The sequence below is a fragment of the Saccostrea cucullata genome, unplaced genomic scaffold, assembly GCF_032062105.1.
Source record: "Saccostrea cucullata isolate Sc308-1 unplaced genomic scaffold, CSIRO_AGI_Scuc_v1 ctg2257, whole genome shotgun sequence".
Classification (NCBI taxonomy): Eukaryota; Metazoa; Mollusca; class Bivalvia; order Ostreida; family Ostreidae; genus Saccostrea; species Saccostrea cuccullata.
The window spans coordinates 95,626-113,317 of record NW_026920537.1 but is presented as its reverse complement, the minus strand read 5'-3'; the positions used below and the strand labels follow the sequence as shown (position 1 = coordinate 113,317).

Sequence of the window (17,692 nt, the reverse complement as noted above, 5' to 3'; positions counted from 1 at the left end):
AGATAGCTGAGGTATTTAAATCACATGACCTGGTAACCAGGTTAATATTTAGACTGAAGACAAGGAAGTAAATTGTGATGTACGGGATTATCAGGGAGGCCATGTTGGATTTAGAGGTGAGAATAGATTATATCTAGAAAATTTAATATGTTTAACTCGCTGAAAAACATTTCCAGATTTCATTATTGATTTCAAGTCTAGTACATGTATTATACTTTAGATAAATTTCATGAGCGGGCAACTTTAGATAGATTATATAGATCATATTTATTAACTATATGAACTGTTTTGAATGTTATCTAACATTTTTTCAATTTTTTTTATCAAACATAAGAAAAGTTATCATACCAAATTAAAACTACAATTAAATAGATCCTTCCTGTTGATTATAAAACCGACGCTGTCCTACAATTTCTCTAAACAAAACATAACTCTTATATTTTATTTATTTTAAAAATTGCTTAACATTTCTGTAGTCAGTGAGCCATACCTACATTTACTTTATACAGGGTCGTCTGATTTTGTAACCAAAACCCAAGTGATGGACCCCCTGGACAGAGCTCAAGTTCTCCTCCTCTGTGACCTCTGTCAAAAAGCTGCATTACAAAGTCATTGTGAACTTTGTCAGATTAAACTGTGTAAGGCCTGTGAAGGGGAGCATCTCTCTGATTCATCCATAAGACACAATGTTGTACCATACAAACACAGAAAATCTACTCCTAACGTGAACTACCCAAAATGTCCAAACCACGCTCAGAAACATTGTGAACTTTACTGTGAGAAATGTGACTTTCCTGTCTGTTCTACCTGCATCTCCTCTGGAAAACATCATGGGCATAAATTAACAAATGTCTTACAGAATCCCAGCTTTATAAAAGAAATTTTAAACAATGATTTGAAAGAACTAGAAAAAAAAATATGTCCTACATATGAAGAAATTGCATCAGATTTAAACTCTGAAAAACTTACTTTGGAAAAACATTATGAGAAACTGACAACAGCTGTCACCAAACAAGGAGAAGACTGGCACAGAGAAATTGACATCATTGTCAACAAACAGAAATCTGAAATTGATGACATGAAATCTAAACACCTGGCTGCTCTAAATAAACAGGAAAATGAAATCAAACAGACCACATCTGATGTTAAACAGTGTATACATGATCTGAAAAAAATACTGGACTCCAATAATGTCTCTCTATCCTCTGCCTACAATTCAAGGAATGCTGAATTCAGAAATTTACCTCGTAAAGTAAATGTTTCGTTACCAAGTTTCTCTCCTCATCAGATCAACACAGAACAGCTCCATCAAATGTTTGGTTCACTGTCATCATTATCCATTACAACAGACAAACATGGCTACATAATGAAGACACCAGAAGCCGTATCCTGTCCTCCAGTCAAACCACTGATTGACGAACCAGAGCTCATCACCACCATAGACACTAAGTATATCGGACTATACAGTGTTTATACCTGTCTCAGTGATGAAGAAATCTGGATTCATGGGTATGACAATATAATGAAACTCTACAACCTCCAGGGCAAACTGCTGAAGTCAATCCAAACCAAGTCAGGGAACATACCAAGGGACATAGCAGTGACAAGGAGTGGAGATCTAGTTTATACTGACTCTGGTAAAAGAACTGTAAACATAGTGAAGAATAAACAGATACAGGAAGTGATCAGACTACAGGGGTGGAGACCTTACTATGTCTGTATCTCCTCTGGCGACCTCCTGGTTACCATGGTCAGTGATGATAATAAACAATCAAAAGTTGTCCGTTACTCTGGCTCCACAGAGAAACAAACCATTCAGTTTGATAGTGAAGGTAAACCTCTGTATTCATCTGGAACCTACAGTAAATACATCAATGAGAACAGGAACCTAGATATCTGTGTAGCTGACTATGGAGCCCGTGCAGTAGTGGTGGTTAATCAGGCGGGAAAACTCAGATTTAGATACACTGGTCATCCTTCTCCTAACAAAAGATCATTTAATCCATTAGGCATCACAACAGACAGCCAGAGTCAGATCCTGACAGCAGACTATAACAACCACTGTATCCACATCCTAGATCAGGACGGACAGTTCCTCCGTTACTTTGATAACTGTGATCTACAGCGTCCATGGGGTTTATGTGTAGACACCAGAGACAATCTCTTTGTAGCTGAGTATGACAGTCGTAAAGTGAAGAAAATAAAATACATGTAATCACTGTGTTTTAAATGATGACATGTTTTTGATAGAATTTTTTCCAGTAGCCAAAATCACAAGTTATAGTTTTTTCACTTTCTAGTGATGATATGTGCGTGTGTGTGAAAATATTTTAATATTATCAATAAGGTATAATATATAAATAAAAAATTAAATTATTAATAACAATCGTTTCAGCATTCTACCCAAGATTGAAATGACTTCTCAAAAATATAACATTACATTGGAAGAAAACTTCAATATTTCAAAATGACCAAATGAATACCATGTATATTTGCAAGCATGAAGAAAGAAGTAATATGATGTACATTTTTTTTCAAATTGATCCTGTTTCCTGCACTGCACACTGAAGGGTTGTGATTATACTGTACTTTTGATGTAGTTAGAATAAAATGCCCTTAGATCTAAAATAAATGCACATACTTTTTAATCTAAGTTATATGTAATTTATTTAAGAATCTTAATTGACCAAGATAAATTAACCACTTAATTTCAATGTTTCTTCATGGATTCATTAAGACTCATAGGGCAAAAGATAACAAGGTTTGACTGTATAAGTAACCCACAGTAGGAACTATATGCATTTTCAAAAAAGGAACACCAAAATGTACAATGTTTTGACTCAATTTAATTAAAGACTATAATTCTGTTAAATTACAAAACAAAGATGAGAGATCTGATTCAAGAAACTTTTTATTGTGGATGTTTTCATTTTAATTCACATACATCTTTAATACATGGTCAAAAATGATTTCAACAGATATTAATGCATCAAGTTCCATGGGATATCAGTTCAGTAAGTCAACTGTCAGTAGAACGTACTAAATATTAAAAGGTCATATCAAATTTTATAGACATTGATTATTTCAGTATATGTAGCCACACATCTGTTTATATAACTTATCAGCTCCCCGTGCTGAGCCTCAATAGTCTTTTTACTCTCCTTATGAGGGCCTCCACAAAGATGTAGTGGGTCCTGGACTTACAGTATTCCTAAACTTACAAGCAAAAAATGGATTAATCCAAAGACATTTTTCATAGGTGATGAATTAAGCAATCACAATGCTCGTTTTACGGTACTTCAAACATCAGTGCATTAGCCAATCAAAATGTGTTTTACAACAATCATATTGGAATTTAATTCCTATACATATATAATCCTTCAACTGTAAAACTTTGATCGTCTATTTGATCGTCTATTGAACCTTTGGGCTCATGATTTGAACAAACTTGAATTTACACCACCTGATAATGCTTTAATTTCACACAAATATGACCAATCACTGCTTTGCTGTTCTTAAAAAGCATTTTTAAAGATTTTCCTAAAAATCATTGTAAAACTTTGATTGTCCATTCATGATTGTGGCCCCACTCAACCCCCCCCCCAGGTTTCATGATTTGAAGAAACTTGAATCTACACTAACTGACAATCATTCCAATCATATGAGTTTAATCTTTCATGGCCCAGTGGTTCGATCTTGAGAACGATTTTTTTTAAATGATGCCAAAAATTTTTCACTAATTTGTAATTATATCCCCTTGAAAGAGGGTGTGGCCCTTCATTTGAGCAAACTTGAATCTTCTTTACCCAAGGATGCTTATAATGGCAAGTTTGGTTGAATTTGCCTGTGGTTTTTGAGAAGAAGATGAAAATGAGGATACATACATGTACATACTTTGAACATTTTTTAACTAAACTTTAGAAAAACAATATTACCAGTAAAAATATCAGAATGATAAAGTCTGCTGCCAAAAAGGCACAAACCTCTTGAGTTAGCTCGTGTCAGTACCGCTGTAGTTAGAGCTAGTTCACGTAGAGCTGGGAGACTTAAACTGGGCTGTCTGTCTCGTAGAATTCCGTGGAAAACTTCTCCGTGAGATAAGATAAACTGCATCACCTCTAAGGGCATGGAATGATGAACAATACTGTAACATGTCTGTGGGGGTCTGATATTACTGGATTCCGTGGGTCACTCTTACCCATAAAATTCAGTCCCATGACAATATTTCTTTAAATGTATACATACATGTATCAATTACTCGATTCTAATCTATTTTTAAGTAACCTATGAAATTATGTCTACAAGAACGTGTAACTTGCTTATGAACACCCATACCCACAGGTGACCAAACATGAGAAATTCTACTTGATACGCATATTTTCTATGGAACTATCTAAATACTGTTATTGGTCCATGAGGGGCTCTGCATTAAACAAATACAGCTGTAGTAGATATTTACTTGATTGTCACCGTCCTGGTTTTCTATGCCCAGTGAGGTCAGCATAGCCAGACAGAATTTGAGGGCGGCAAAGAGAATTGTTGACGATAGTTTAATTATATGCAATATGACAAATGTCGGGGTAAAATAAGATAGTAATGGAAGACCTACAAGTTTGGACAGATAGATGTACCGCACTCCTCCTTACCCGTCCTACGTACATCATGTCCATCACACGCGTCGCAACACACCATATTGGTCGCCACATTTTCCCGTCTCAGCTGTTCATACTCAGAGTGAGCGTCGGCCAAAATCCTCTTTCCAATCCCATCACCCCCTGCCTCCGTTAGAAAAAGGAAACATCATTATCAGCCTTTGTCATATAGTGTGGCAAATCAGTGGTTTTTAGTAAATAGATAATAAATAAAGAATATTTATCTAAAATTGTTTTATAGTTCTCATTGCCATCATTGCACTTTTCACTTTGCATGTTTAATGCTTCTTCTGACTGGCTGACCTTGTCGACCTTTGACATTACGTGTAACGTACCGTATATTCTCGCCTTTATCGCAAATCTCGCCTGAAAGTATTACACTGCGGCCGAAATAGCGTTGCCTTGAGTGATGACACTATTGGATTTGACAATTGAACAATTTGAATCACGGATTGAATTCTATAAAACAAGCGCTTTAATTGGTTGATTAGGACTCGCCCACTCTCGTGCAGTATCCTTTGCCTTTGTAAGTTGGAAAGCGTCCAACGGCCTTGTGATGGTCCAAAACCGATGGTGACTTTTTGAGAAAAAAAAACAAAGACTAACTATGAAATCACTTTATAGCATGATATATTCCTATCGCAGACTGTACATGTATAATCGTTTGATGACAAACACTAATTTCATTTTATTCTCCATATAATTCTGCCAATTTTCTATTCACGGCATTTTTAATTTTCGGTGACCAGTGCAAATTGAAAACGCGTACGTGCGTAGAAAGCATATCCAGCTAATATCGGAGCACCCGTTGGAAAAATATAAATTCATATGTGCCAAAACATCGGATTTGATTAAAAGTTTACTGTTTAGTTGTCACGAGTATATCAAAAATTACATGTTTCAAATGTGTGTGTGCTACTGCATACCTATTTTAATTGTCGTCATGGCAATATTTAAACTTGCGATTTGGAAAAAAAAAAAAAACGAAATCCTTGTGCAGTGCACTTTTTACTGTAATAGCGAATATAATTTACATGTTCACTATAAAATAATTAATATCACTTATATATACACCAAAACTAAGTACGTTAAATTTTATTGATCATGTTGATGTACTGAAGAAAAAAAGAAAAAAACGGCCGTGTTTTTCAATCGCAAAAATATGCCCCTGATGATGACAGATATTATTTGAAGATCATTACAGGTTACCCACACTTACAATAATTTAATAAGATTTTGCATAGAGGGTCCTCTGAATACTCCGCTCAGTAAAAGGGGGCCTACAACTCGTTTACAAGTTTCTTACAGCTGTTCTACAATGTATCTTGGAAACATTCCATGAGAAAGTGGGCGGGCCTATAAAAAATCACCAATCAGATTCTTTGTTGCATTGTATAGTTTGAATACAGCCGAATTGAATTGTTAAACTGTTAAATCCAATTGTGTCGTCACCCAACGCAATGCTGATAAAGTCAAAGTGTATACTTTTCAGCGAGATTTGCGATAAGTCGGTCCGCTTTGTATTTAATAAGCTTGTATTTCAGATGAACTGATCTCATAAAATACCATTCTTTTGATAGCTCACCTATAAGTCGGACGCAGAGTTTTGGACCAGAGATTGACTCCCCAAAAACCGACTTATAGGCGAGTATATACGACAGTTTTATTGGCCAGCGGTTTTGGTGGTTACAGTTTTCTATTGTTCAATGTGATGTGCGGGGGCACTTCCTTCTCGCAGGGAAAGCCAACGATACCGGCTGTGAGACAAGTCTGTCTCGACCTTTACATATTCAACAACATACATTATTTTGTGTTTTACAAGATTAGTATACAGACCACATTCATTTTAGTATACATGTAATATAAATTTGAACAACTTGTTACCAGCCTCTTAAAGCAGTCAGCCTAATTCCATAAATTGGTACGCTATAGGAATTATTACTTGTTTTTTAGATTTTTGATATACTTTGATAAATTATTCAAACTTACGTACATTTCTATCTACTAGTAAACAGTATTCTGTAAATCAAAAGAGTTATTTCCCATTTTACACATTCATAAAATTGGAACATTTATAACCTGTTAAATCTATTTTTATTTAAATCCGTGTCGATGTATAAGGACTGCATTAAACTGAATATATTGTTTGATGTCATTTACTTATTGTATTTTATTTCTTATAGGGCTGATATTTTCATTTTATTGATTGTTTATATGTGGAACAAGATCCTGGCAATAAAGAATCCATACCCCAATACACTGTGTTCATCATTCATCAATATGACACGGTCACAATAGTCGTTTATGTTTTTATTTCATATAATATCTCACTTGAAGAGCATGACTGTATTCTATAAATTACATACAATTTTACGTTGATCCTTGCATACCACAAAGTAAGAGCAAAATCTGTGGAGTTTTGATGACATTCAGGCTTTGACATCTTACTTTGAATTATGTTCTTAAACAAGACACGTGACATCTACTTAGACATACCTGTATCTATGTGAGTCAGTGACTTGGGTTTCTGATGGCAGGACCCCATATAGATTGGCTCTAACTCTCTGCTGGCCACCACCTTAACAGAATTAGATATTGATTAAAATTTCTTAGTTTTGTACAAAGATGTTTGAAATTATAGTTTTATAAACACGCACTTGAAAAATTTCTTTTCAGCAAATAAATATGTACATGTACACTTCAGTTATTTTGATATATTCTTACTTGAGAGCAGAATGTGATCTATTACTCCTCTAAGCACCAGTTGAAGGGAGGAAGCAAATTGGGTTCGTGACCCTGACACTTGACCCCATGACCCTGTTTGACCTTGACCTGCTGTGGAGTCAAGCATTGTGAGGAAGTGTGAGGTTTGGTCGTCGGTGACAGAATCCCCCCAGTGTTTCGGCCCCATTTTGATATTCGTTCGATTTTCGATCCCAATTTATATTTTGATTTGTAAATTGCGTTCATATATTTTTTTGTGTTTATGTTATGTGTTAAATGAGTTAAGACAAAGTTGAATTTTCATAATCTGATAATTGTAATTCAATCATATAATGTTTTTTTTTTTCAATTGGGCTGTGTCACATTTCACCGAGTTCATCCCATGGCACTAATCATGCTAATGTAAACACAGATTATCACCACGAAAGGTGATAATTGCTTTGAAGTAACTCACTGACAGGTTTGGCCGGATTAGAAGGAATGATTACCGTTAATTATGAGCAGTTTGGACCAGTATGGCTGTTCGGAATACAGAATAGACAGTATCCGGACTACACAGAATTTTTTCTAATGAATTTGTTAAAGAAGTGCATGGGACTAAAATTTATAAACATCCGGAGTACTCAGAGTCCGGATTAGACAAATTTTACTGTATATCAGATCATTCTCACCCCAATTTCACTTCTCTATGGGACCCTAGTTACCCTCTCCCTCTGGTAAGTGGATTCTCTCTCTCTCTCTCTCCACACTACAGAGTACATACCCTTGTCCCTCTCTCTCTCTCTCTCCACACAATTTTAACATACCCTCCTCCTCTGGTAAGTGGATTGTCTTCTCCACCTTTTTTTCTGGTTCCTCCACTTCCAGACATTCCATAAATCCGTGGAGCAGCTCCAGATGAGAGGTCTGGAATTATAAGGAATTTTATGTGATACAATAAATTAATGTAAACCAAGAATTACATGGCATAAGATTTCTAAAGAACCCTAATAACAATCTAGCGTACCCATTTATCTAATTCTGGAACTAGACACAGTGTACTATGTACTAGCATCTTTTTCAGTGTCAACCAGACTGGAAATAATTCTCAGTTCAAGGAGGATTCAGAGCTTTAAAAAAATGTTCATCTTGGTGTCTTAATCAAACTATACTGTTACCTGATGTGATGTGAACAGATTGACGAGAGCCACTAGGACAGAGCAGTGACACACGCGATACGGGATCTTCATGGCTGACTGGGCATGCTCAGGAAGAGGAATGTTGAACTGTATAAACCTACAAGATTATAAAACACCAATTGTGATCATGATCACACAATATAGCATCATAAAATTAATGTTTCTTACAACTTCCATTCTTTATAAGACTTGAATGACTAAAAGCAATAAAACTTTCATATTATTCAAATAAATTAAATGTTTTGCTTATTATTTTTGTTACTTTTATAGACCTACTTTGTGACATTAACGAGGTGGTCGGCTTTCCCGCTGCGTGGATTAATACTCAGGAGAAGACGATCAATGGCTGACACCATAGCGGAGGCTCCCGTCTCACGACACACGTCCAGGAACGTCCCCGACTTCTCCAGACTGGTCTCTATCAGCTGTAAACACAGCAGACTGGCAGACTCCAATGACTCCTGTCCTGTACAGATCAACCAATCATATCAACTCTCTTAGCATCAGTCAATACAATCAACCAATCAAATTAATTCTCTTAGCATCAGTCAATACAAACAACCAATTAAATTAACCCTCCTACTCCCCTAGCATTGGCCAGTAATATCAAACAATCAAATTACCTCACATAACATTATGTAGTCCATCCAACCAATCAAATTAACTTATTTAACATTTGCCAGTTCAATCAACCAAACAAATTTAAACACTTTACAAAACAAATAAAAACACCTGAATTTCTTTAATCACTATTTACCTGGTATAGCCTTGTATGTTTTAAGTTATGGGACACTGTCATCAAGTATTTTCAACACCTGAAATATGTAACTTCAATCCTTAACAATACAAAGCACATATGTCTCCATCTCCCAGCCCAATTTTAAAAAAAATTCTCAATAAAGATATCCATTTGAGCAGGAAAATATATGAATCTCACCGTGGACAGGAAGTGGGAGTCCTTCAGTAGGTGTAGCATCAGGATGTACCCCGGGGACTTGTTAGCGGGCACCATGCCCCCCATCTGTACCTCAAACAACTCCTCCCCAAAGTCCCTCCCCACCACCTCATACTCCCGCAGGAGCTTACATAGGATCCTCAGACAGTCACTGGCCACCTCCCACTGTAAACAAAGCTTTACATTTATACTTGAAAGAAATCAATCCTGCAGTTGTATACATGGGATTCTTGAACAGTCACTAGCAACTTAATTACCTTTGGCAATAAATCACACACAATAACCACATTTCAATTAATATCAATGCAAATGACAGATACAATTCTAAAATCAGAAGTCTCTGTCAAGACTGAAGCTCTACTGGTTTGTACTTATAACAAAGAATATAACAAGACATTTCTAGTTTTAGTAACAATGGTAACACTGTTCATTGAAATAAAAAACCGATGCTCTATTTTATGTATCTTAGTGTAGTCTACTTGTGTGCCAAGTTATATTAAAATCAGACCAAAACTGTAGAAGGTCAGTAGCGTTTAAAAATATTGTTTACAGTCAGACGGACAGCTAGACAGACAGACAGACGACGGACACCATACTATTGCATAAGCTCTTCTGGTCTGTGACCAGTAGAGCTAATAAAAAATTTATTGTTTCAATCTCTTTCTACCTTTTTTGTCTGTGTATTGTTCATTTTCGTCTGTAATTTTTTTCTTTACTTGATGGTAGTACAGTGTATGTATTTATCAACAAGATTGAAAAAAACATTTTAAAAAATCTTATATCCAACCTTTTCTGATTCTTGTAACTGCTGGCGTAAAACTTCTCAAACATTCTTGATAAACTCTAGGTAATATATATAGGGCTGAAATCCTGGGGCCCTGAGACCTGCCCCGAGTCCCGGGGGAACGGGAATGTCAGTGAGGGAGTCCAGTAAGGACAGGAAAGCTCGCGTCATGGGAAATTTCTCCGCTCGGATCTCTACCTCCTTCAGCTCCACCTATAGGGAAAAAAAGACATCAAAGGTACATAACTCTAACAAGCTTGAGAGACACAATTAGGGAATACCGTATATACTCGCCTATAAGTCGGATTTTTGGGAGTTAATTTCTGGTCCAAAACTCTATGTCCGACTTATAGGCGAGTTATAAAATGAATGGTATTATATGAAGTCAGTACCTTGATTTTTAAGCTTATTAAATACAACCGACTTATAGGCGGACCGACTTATAGGCGAGTATATACGGTAACTATCTTCTAATTTGGTATTTGCGACCGTTAATGCTGATTTAACGGTCGCAAACTGAGTTTTACCGGCAACGCGTAAGAGGAGCCGGTAAAACGGATGTTTTCGACCATTAAATCAGCTTTAACGGTGGCAAATACCAAATTAGAAGTTAAGTTATTCCCATTCTAATGCAATCAATGCATTTTGTCTATTGTTTACGTCTTATTTTGTTGAATTTTGTTACATGAAATACGTCATGGAGCAATAATTTTTGCGTCGCTCTATTATGACGTTACAATGAAAAAGCTTTCACGCTCGTTAATGCTCGTTTTACTGCTTCAAACATAAGTGTATCAGCCAATCAAAGAGTGTTTTACTAAACAATTGCATTAGAATATGTAATTACTAGTGTATTGATCTCTAGATAAATTTCTATGTGTACAGCAAGATTTAGTTCTGTTCTTTTTAGGCTGAAGAATTATAAAAAAGAACAGAGATTATTCAACCTGAGAAAACAAATTAACATTTACCTGGATTCCACTTTGAGAGGAACTGCTGCTCTGAACTGTGATCAGATTCTTAAAAACAAATTAATAACCAAATTAATATAGTAAAACCACATACATGTACATACAGTATAATATAGGGAAAACGAGAGGAGACGTGCAAGTCAATGCAATAAATACACTTAACATCAATAAAGATACAGTAAAGAGCAGTATTTCAGTGGTTTACCTGTGAGGCTTCCAGTGTATGCCACAGGCTGGCTGCCATGTCCGGCGTCTTGGCGAACGCTGCCAGCACCCTGAAGATCTCGGCTTTAAGGTCAAAGGGGATACTACTGGTCACCAGACCAAATAATAACACCGCCACCTGCCACTGATGGTTCTCACAGAACGCCACACGGCAGTTCTCATTCTGTAACATATATATAAGATGTCGATTTTTCTGGTGTAAGATAGTAATCTGCCATTTATGCAGATTTCGAAATAAGATTCCCCTTTTAAAAGTCTTTATTACTTCCTATGCTTTAATTCAGGAATATTAAAATTGATATAAACTCATTGTTATACCTTTAAAATGTGTTCCTATACAAATCTATACAGAAAAAAGTCTAACATTTTTAATGTTTTGCTGAGCGGGCATAAAAAAATCGATGTTTGACCGCTGAGTGAGATGTTGGACCACTCGGAGAGATGTTGGACCGCTTACGTCACAGGATGGGCGGAGCTTAATCTCATTTTCATTCGTTGGTGTTAAACAGTGACAGATCTGATGTTACATTACGGAATATAGTACAAAATACATTTATGTCAAAAAATATAAATTAAAATGAAAGGTATAACAAAACATTTATTGACAGAGTTCTCGGGCAAAATGCGTTTTGTAGGACCCTCGAACCAAACTGTCTGCCTTCGGCCTAACGGCCTCAGGCAGACAGTTTGGTTCTTGGGTCCGACAAAACGCATGTTGCCCTCGAATTCAGTCAATAAATGTATATTATTCAATACAACTTAAAAATAATACAGACCCATTATTATCATGCCTTAATAACAAACTACAATGAATTATGGGTTGATCAAATCAAAACCCTTGGCTATTAAAGTATAATTATTTTTTTTATCTGATGATGAACAAATGTACTCACATATTCAGACAGTTTCAGGACGACCACCAGCCCCTCTAGTTCCTGTGGGGTGATTCCCCGGGGGTGGGGACCTCGGAGTCCCATGTGAGACATGTCAGCACCGCTAGGAACCTCCCGACGTAAACTGGCGTAGTACTGATTCAGTGACAGGAAAATGTGCTGCCACGAAACGGCACTGGCTGGGCCTCCTAGTGTAAAAAATACTCATATAAGACAAGTTCAGGCAAACCATGTTAATTTTTTAGAACAAGAAATTACTTTGAGATATCAATGGTAAAATACTTAAAGAAAAAAGGAAATGGGTCATTCTTTTAATTACTTTGACTTACTTATATCCAAGGTATTCATTCAAGATACAAAACTTCTGTTGTATATTTTAGGAACAGATTCATATGGTAAATTAAGAAAGCTCAGTGCTTGCTGGAATCAATCACGCTCTAAAACTTTTAAATTGTCTTTTTACATCTGTGACTGCAGGTTAGACCGTTTGACAGCACACAAAAACATCTGTCTTTAGAACAATTTTAGAAACACAATTCCACTGAAGCTATCCAAGTTCCCTACCTGTTGTCTTTTCCATTTAAAGCACTAGTAACAGTACATAAAGACATCTGCCATTAGAACTTCTTTAGATACACAATTCCACTGAAGCTATCAGAAATTCTAACCTGACCCCTTCCCATTGACCTTCAGAAGGTCAAAGCAGTAGAGGGCAGACTGTGGGTTACTGCTAAGACCGATCAACATCTGGATGTAAGGTATGTAGAGGGAGGGGGCAGGAAGTCCCCCGCCAGACGGACAAACTTATACAGCGACACCTGTAATGTAAATCAGACCAATCAACATCTGGATGTAAGGTAAATAGAGGGAGGGGGGCAGGAGGTCCCCCGCCAGACGAACAAACTTATACAGTGACACCTGTAATATAAAACAGACCAATCAACATCTGGATGTAGGGTACGTAGAGGGAGAGGGGCATGAGATCCCCCGCCAGACGGACAAATTTTTTCAGCGACACCTGTAATATAAAACGGACCAATGAACAACCTGATGTAGGGTACGTAGAGGGAGGGGGGCAGGAGGTCCCCCGCCAGATGGACAAACTTTTACAGTGACATCTGTACAATTGTAACATAAAACATACAGTCTATGTACATTCCCTACTTATGTAAGCCTAAAATCCTTCTCTTTTCTAAAACTTGATAGAAGATTATTTTTTCTTTGCAGATTTTAATTTTTATCTACCTGTCTTTGTGGACGTTGAACATTGTACATCGTCTCATGAGGTCGGTAATTATCCTGGGGACACCAGTACTCTACAGACAGTCTCAGTCCCAGGGGGTCACTTCTGTATAAATCTCCAATCTGACAATACATGGTAGGATTTTATGTTGCATCATACCACAGATCATCAATATTGATAATGGCTTTCATGGTGATTTCTACAAGAAAGATAAGATAAAACTGATATGTTAACAATTTAATCAATTTTGAATTTAAATCTCAAAATTTTTAAAGAAATTCTATCATTATCTATTAATTTCTATGGAAACAATTATTATACATCTAAGCCAGAGTTATCTCTCTTGTCAAACAGTCAGTATAAACCTTATAATTATGTTCATACAAGCAGTACAGGCTAGCAACAGATACGCACCAGTTTCAGTAAGTACGTGAAGCCATGACTGGGTGACGTGGGAGTTATCTCTCTTGTCAGAGGGTCAATAAACCTTAATCATGTTGATATAAACAGTAAACACTAGGGACCATTACATACCAGTCTCAGTAAATACTGGAAGCCATGACTGGGTGACGTGGGAGTTATCTCTCTTGTCAGAGGGTCAGTAAACCTTAATCATGTTGATATAAGCAGTAAACACTAGGGACCATTACATACCAGTCTCAGTAAATACTGGAAGCCGTGACTGGGTTACGTGGGAGTTATCTCTCTTGTCAGAGGGTCAATAAACCTTAATCATGTTGATATAAGCAGTAAACACTAGGGACCATTACATACCTGTCTCAGTAAGTACTGGAAGCCATGACTGGGTGACGTGGGAGTTATCTCTCTTGTCAGAGGGTCAATAAACCTTAATCATGTTGATATAAGCAGTAAACACTAGGGACCATTACATACCAGTCTCAGTAAATACTGGAAGCCATGACTGGGTGACGTGGGAGTTATCTCTCTTGTCAGAGGGTCAATAAACCTTAATCATGTTGATATAAGCAGTAAACACTAGGGACCATTATACCGGTCTCAGTAAATACTGGAAGCCATGACTGGGTGACGTGGGAGTTAACTCTCTTGTCAGAGGGTCAGTAAACCTTAATCATGTTGATATAAGCAGTAAACACTAGGGACCATTACATACCTGTCTCAGTAAATACTGGAAGCCATGACTGGGTTACGTGGGAGGTTCTAGGGAACTCTTGGACGCCACGATTCTCGCCGCATCTCTTGTAAGCAGCTCTTTCATCTGTGAATCATACAGAATAAAGTTCCTTTAAAAGACTATATTAAAATTTGAACAATATATAAATCTTACCACTTCATAAAGGGTTCGAACTGACTTAAATTTTCCTTTCTCTTTTTCACATGAGCAAAATTTTTCAGATATATTTTAATTACTTTAATCAATATTTATTTCAAAATTTACAACCATAGAAAAGAACTTATTTTTCAGACAAAGTTAGCCATGCAAAATTTGCACTGTTTTGTCATCAAATTCATTAACAATTAGTTTAGGTGTCACTTAATTATAATTACGTACATACCTTCAGTGGCATGTGAAAAATAAAGTCTGTAACCAGCCTTTGGACTTTCTTTAGATAATATTCCTACAAAACAAAAACAATATGCTATTTAATAGTTCCAACCCTGTTAGGATATTAAGAATCCAGTCTGAAGAGTCAAAATAATGATTTGTCAAACAACTTCTTATTTGACTTGCTGCTGAATTACAAATGTGTAAATTTTGATGTCAACTTGAAATATACACCAAATGCCCTACCTCTTTATGGAAATCATGTACGGCTACAACAGCCAGTCGCAGGAAGTGGAACACGTTAGCTTCCAGGGCCTCATTAATAACCACCCCATCCTCTTCACAAATTCCAATCACCCCTACAAATCAAGTTCATGTAAATCAAGAGCGAGTCATCCTTAGATATCAATAAAGCCCAAAATGAGTTTACAGTTCATTTACAACATATCTTAAAGCACTTATGACTATCTTGCCATATCAAATTCATTCATGATGTATTAGGACATACATGTACCAAGGTAGAAATATCAACTCTAAGGCAGGCACCATAAAGGATGTATTAATCTTCTGATTGACATGTTTTAACCATGCATGTGTAATAAACCAATAGTAGGTTTCCCAATCAAGACCTGAGTTTTCTAATAATTCTATAGTGCTGCTCTTTGTCTCATTTTCAAACTTTACCTTGATTTTTTAACTAAGACCTGAGTCACTTGTCCAGATAAAAGGTCCAGGTCAAGCTTTTTAATAAAATTTAATATTTAACTGTTCCTAGGGAGTGGGGTCATTTTTTAATATATAGATTTAATATTTTACATGTGCAGGTTTGGGTGTGACTTTCATTAGATTTGATATTTTACCTGTGGGGTGGGGGTGGGTGGGAGGGGTACACCTTAAGAGTATATTAGATATTTTACCTGTGAGGTTTTGGTGTGACCTTTGATGACATTAGATATTTTACCTATGGGGTTTTGGTGTGACCTTTGATAAAATTACATATTTTACCTGTGGAATTTAGTGTGACCTTTGATCAGATTAGATATTTTACCTGTGGAATTTAGTGTGACCTTTGATGACATTAGATATTTTACCTATGGGGTTTTGGTGTGACCTTTGATGACATTAATATTTAGATATTTTACCTATTGGGTTTTGGTGTTACCTTTGATAAGATTAGATATTTTACCTATGGGGTTTTGGTGTGACCTTTGATGACATTAGATATTTTACCTGTGGAATTTAGTGTGCGCCCTTTGATCAGATTAGATATTTTACCTGTGGAATTTAGTGTGATCTTTGATCAGATTAGATATTTTACCTGTGGAATTTAGTGTGACCTTTGATCAGATTAGATATTTTACCTATTGGGTTTTGGTGACCTTTGATGACATTAGATATTTTACCTGTGGAATTTAGTGTGACCTTTGATGACATTAGATATTTTACCTGTGGAATTTAGTGTGACCTTTGATCAGATTAGATATTTTACCTGTGGAATTTAGTGTGCGCCCTTTGATTAGATTAGATATTTTACCTATTGGGTTTTGGTGTGACTTTTGAATAGATTAGATATTTTACCTGTGGGATTTTGGTGTGACCTTTGACCAGATTAGATATTTTACTTATGGGGTTTTGGTGTGACCTTTGAATAGATTAGATATTTTACCTATGGGGTTTGGTGTGACCTTTGATCAGATGTCAGAAATTTTACCTGTGGGGGTCTGGTACTGATTGAGTTGTCTGAGGGTCACCCCCCAGGCTAGTAGCATCACACCCTTCTGTCCAGGGTTTGTCCAGACTCGCGTCGACATGAGATCCTGGTGTATGTCAGGTACGTAGGTCAAGTCAGTCATCATTGGTAGACGCTGCAGGACCTTGATCTGTAAATGTCAAAAGTCATGAACTTTAACCTTTTTATTTCATTTTTAAATTGATAATTCTTATTATTTCAAAGCAATTACTTAAGAAAGATTGACATGTATATTGCCAAAAAAAGTTCAAACTTGATTTTTTCAAGATTTTTCAAATCAATTGAGTTATACACAGCATTAATTTATGAATAATAAAATTATATGGTTTGTGAAATGATGAATAAATTATCAGGGATCGACTAACCTCTTCCATCTTCATGTTCCAGTAAACTGACATCAAAACAGTACAGGAGGGCCATTAACAGACACAGACTCACAGGGTCCAGGGTGCCATCTGCACTCAGAGTTGTCTGCCCTTAGGTACTGAATCAGCCTTAAGGTGTCAGCTTTCTCCAGGGGCTGTTGTGTGGTCAGACAGAAAAGGCAGTCAGGTCCATATTGTTTAACTGATCTGCCAAAAAAAAAATCATGCGCTTCCCAATGACTTGGAATAAGTCACACTTACTCAGGTAATTTAAAAGTATAAATATTAGTTAAAAATCTACCCAATCGAGTCAATATACCAGTCAAAATTTTAATACAGCTGTTTCCTAGTACACAATAGTGTTAATGGGCCGATCTTTCTGAGTCAGTTGAACCTTTCTCTGCATTCTTGTGATTTTTTTTTTTTG

General features: G+C 36.4%; 2 protein-coding genes and 1 pseudogene across 5 annotated transcripts; 1 reads left to right on the top strand and 2 right to left on the bottom strand.

Moving 5' to 3' along the window:
- LOC134250544 (uncharacterized) lies at positions 1-2,279 on the top strand. Its single transcript, XM_062732911.1, has 2 exons — positions 1-116; positions 510-2,279. The coding sequence occupies exon 2, from the start codon at positions 542-544 to the stop codon at positions 2,213-2,215; it is 1,674 nt and encodes a 557-aa protein (XP_062588895.1). The 5' UTR covers positions 1-116; positions 510-541; the 3' UTR covers positions 2,216-2,279.
- Positions 2,280-2,917: 638 nt separating this feature from the next.
- Positions 2,918-17,692, bottom strand: part of LOC134250506 (nuclear pore complex protein Nup205-like) — a 110,318-nt pseudogene continuing 95,543 nt past the window's right edge.
- On the bottom strand, positions 11,263-17,679 carry LOC134250573 (nuclear pore complex protein Nup205-like). Of its 4 annotated transcripts, XM_062732941.1 has the most exons (9): positions 17,266-17,679; positions 16,862-17,030; positions 15,397-15,509; positions 15,161-15,223; positions 14,758-14,862; positions 13,628-13,747; positions 12,371-12,570; positions 11,470-11,652; positions 11,263-11,312 (listed from the first exon to the last, which is right to left on the bottom strand). In XM_062732941.1, the coding sequence occupies exons 1-5, from the start codon at positions 17,296-17,298 to the stop codon at positions 14,791-14,793; spliced, it is 450 nt and encodes a 149-aa protein (XP_062588925.1). In that variant the 5' UTR covers positions 17,299-17,679; the 3' UTR covers positions 11,263-11,312; positions 11,470-11,652; positions 12,371-12,570; positions 13,628-13,747; positions 14,758-14,790. The 4 variants fall into 4 exon arrangements, with proteins under 4 accessions (XP_062588925.1, XP_062588929.1, XP_062588936.1 ...); XM_062732945.1 differs by lacking the exons at positions 11,263-11,312; positions 11,470-11,652; positions 12,371-12,570 and adding an exon at positions 13,213-13,300; XM_062732952.1 differs by lacking the exons at positions 11,263-11,312; positions 11,470-11,652; positions 12,371-12,570 and adding an exon at positions 13,320-13,500.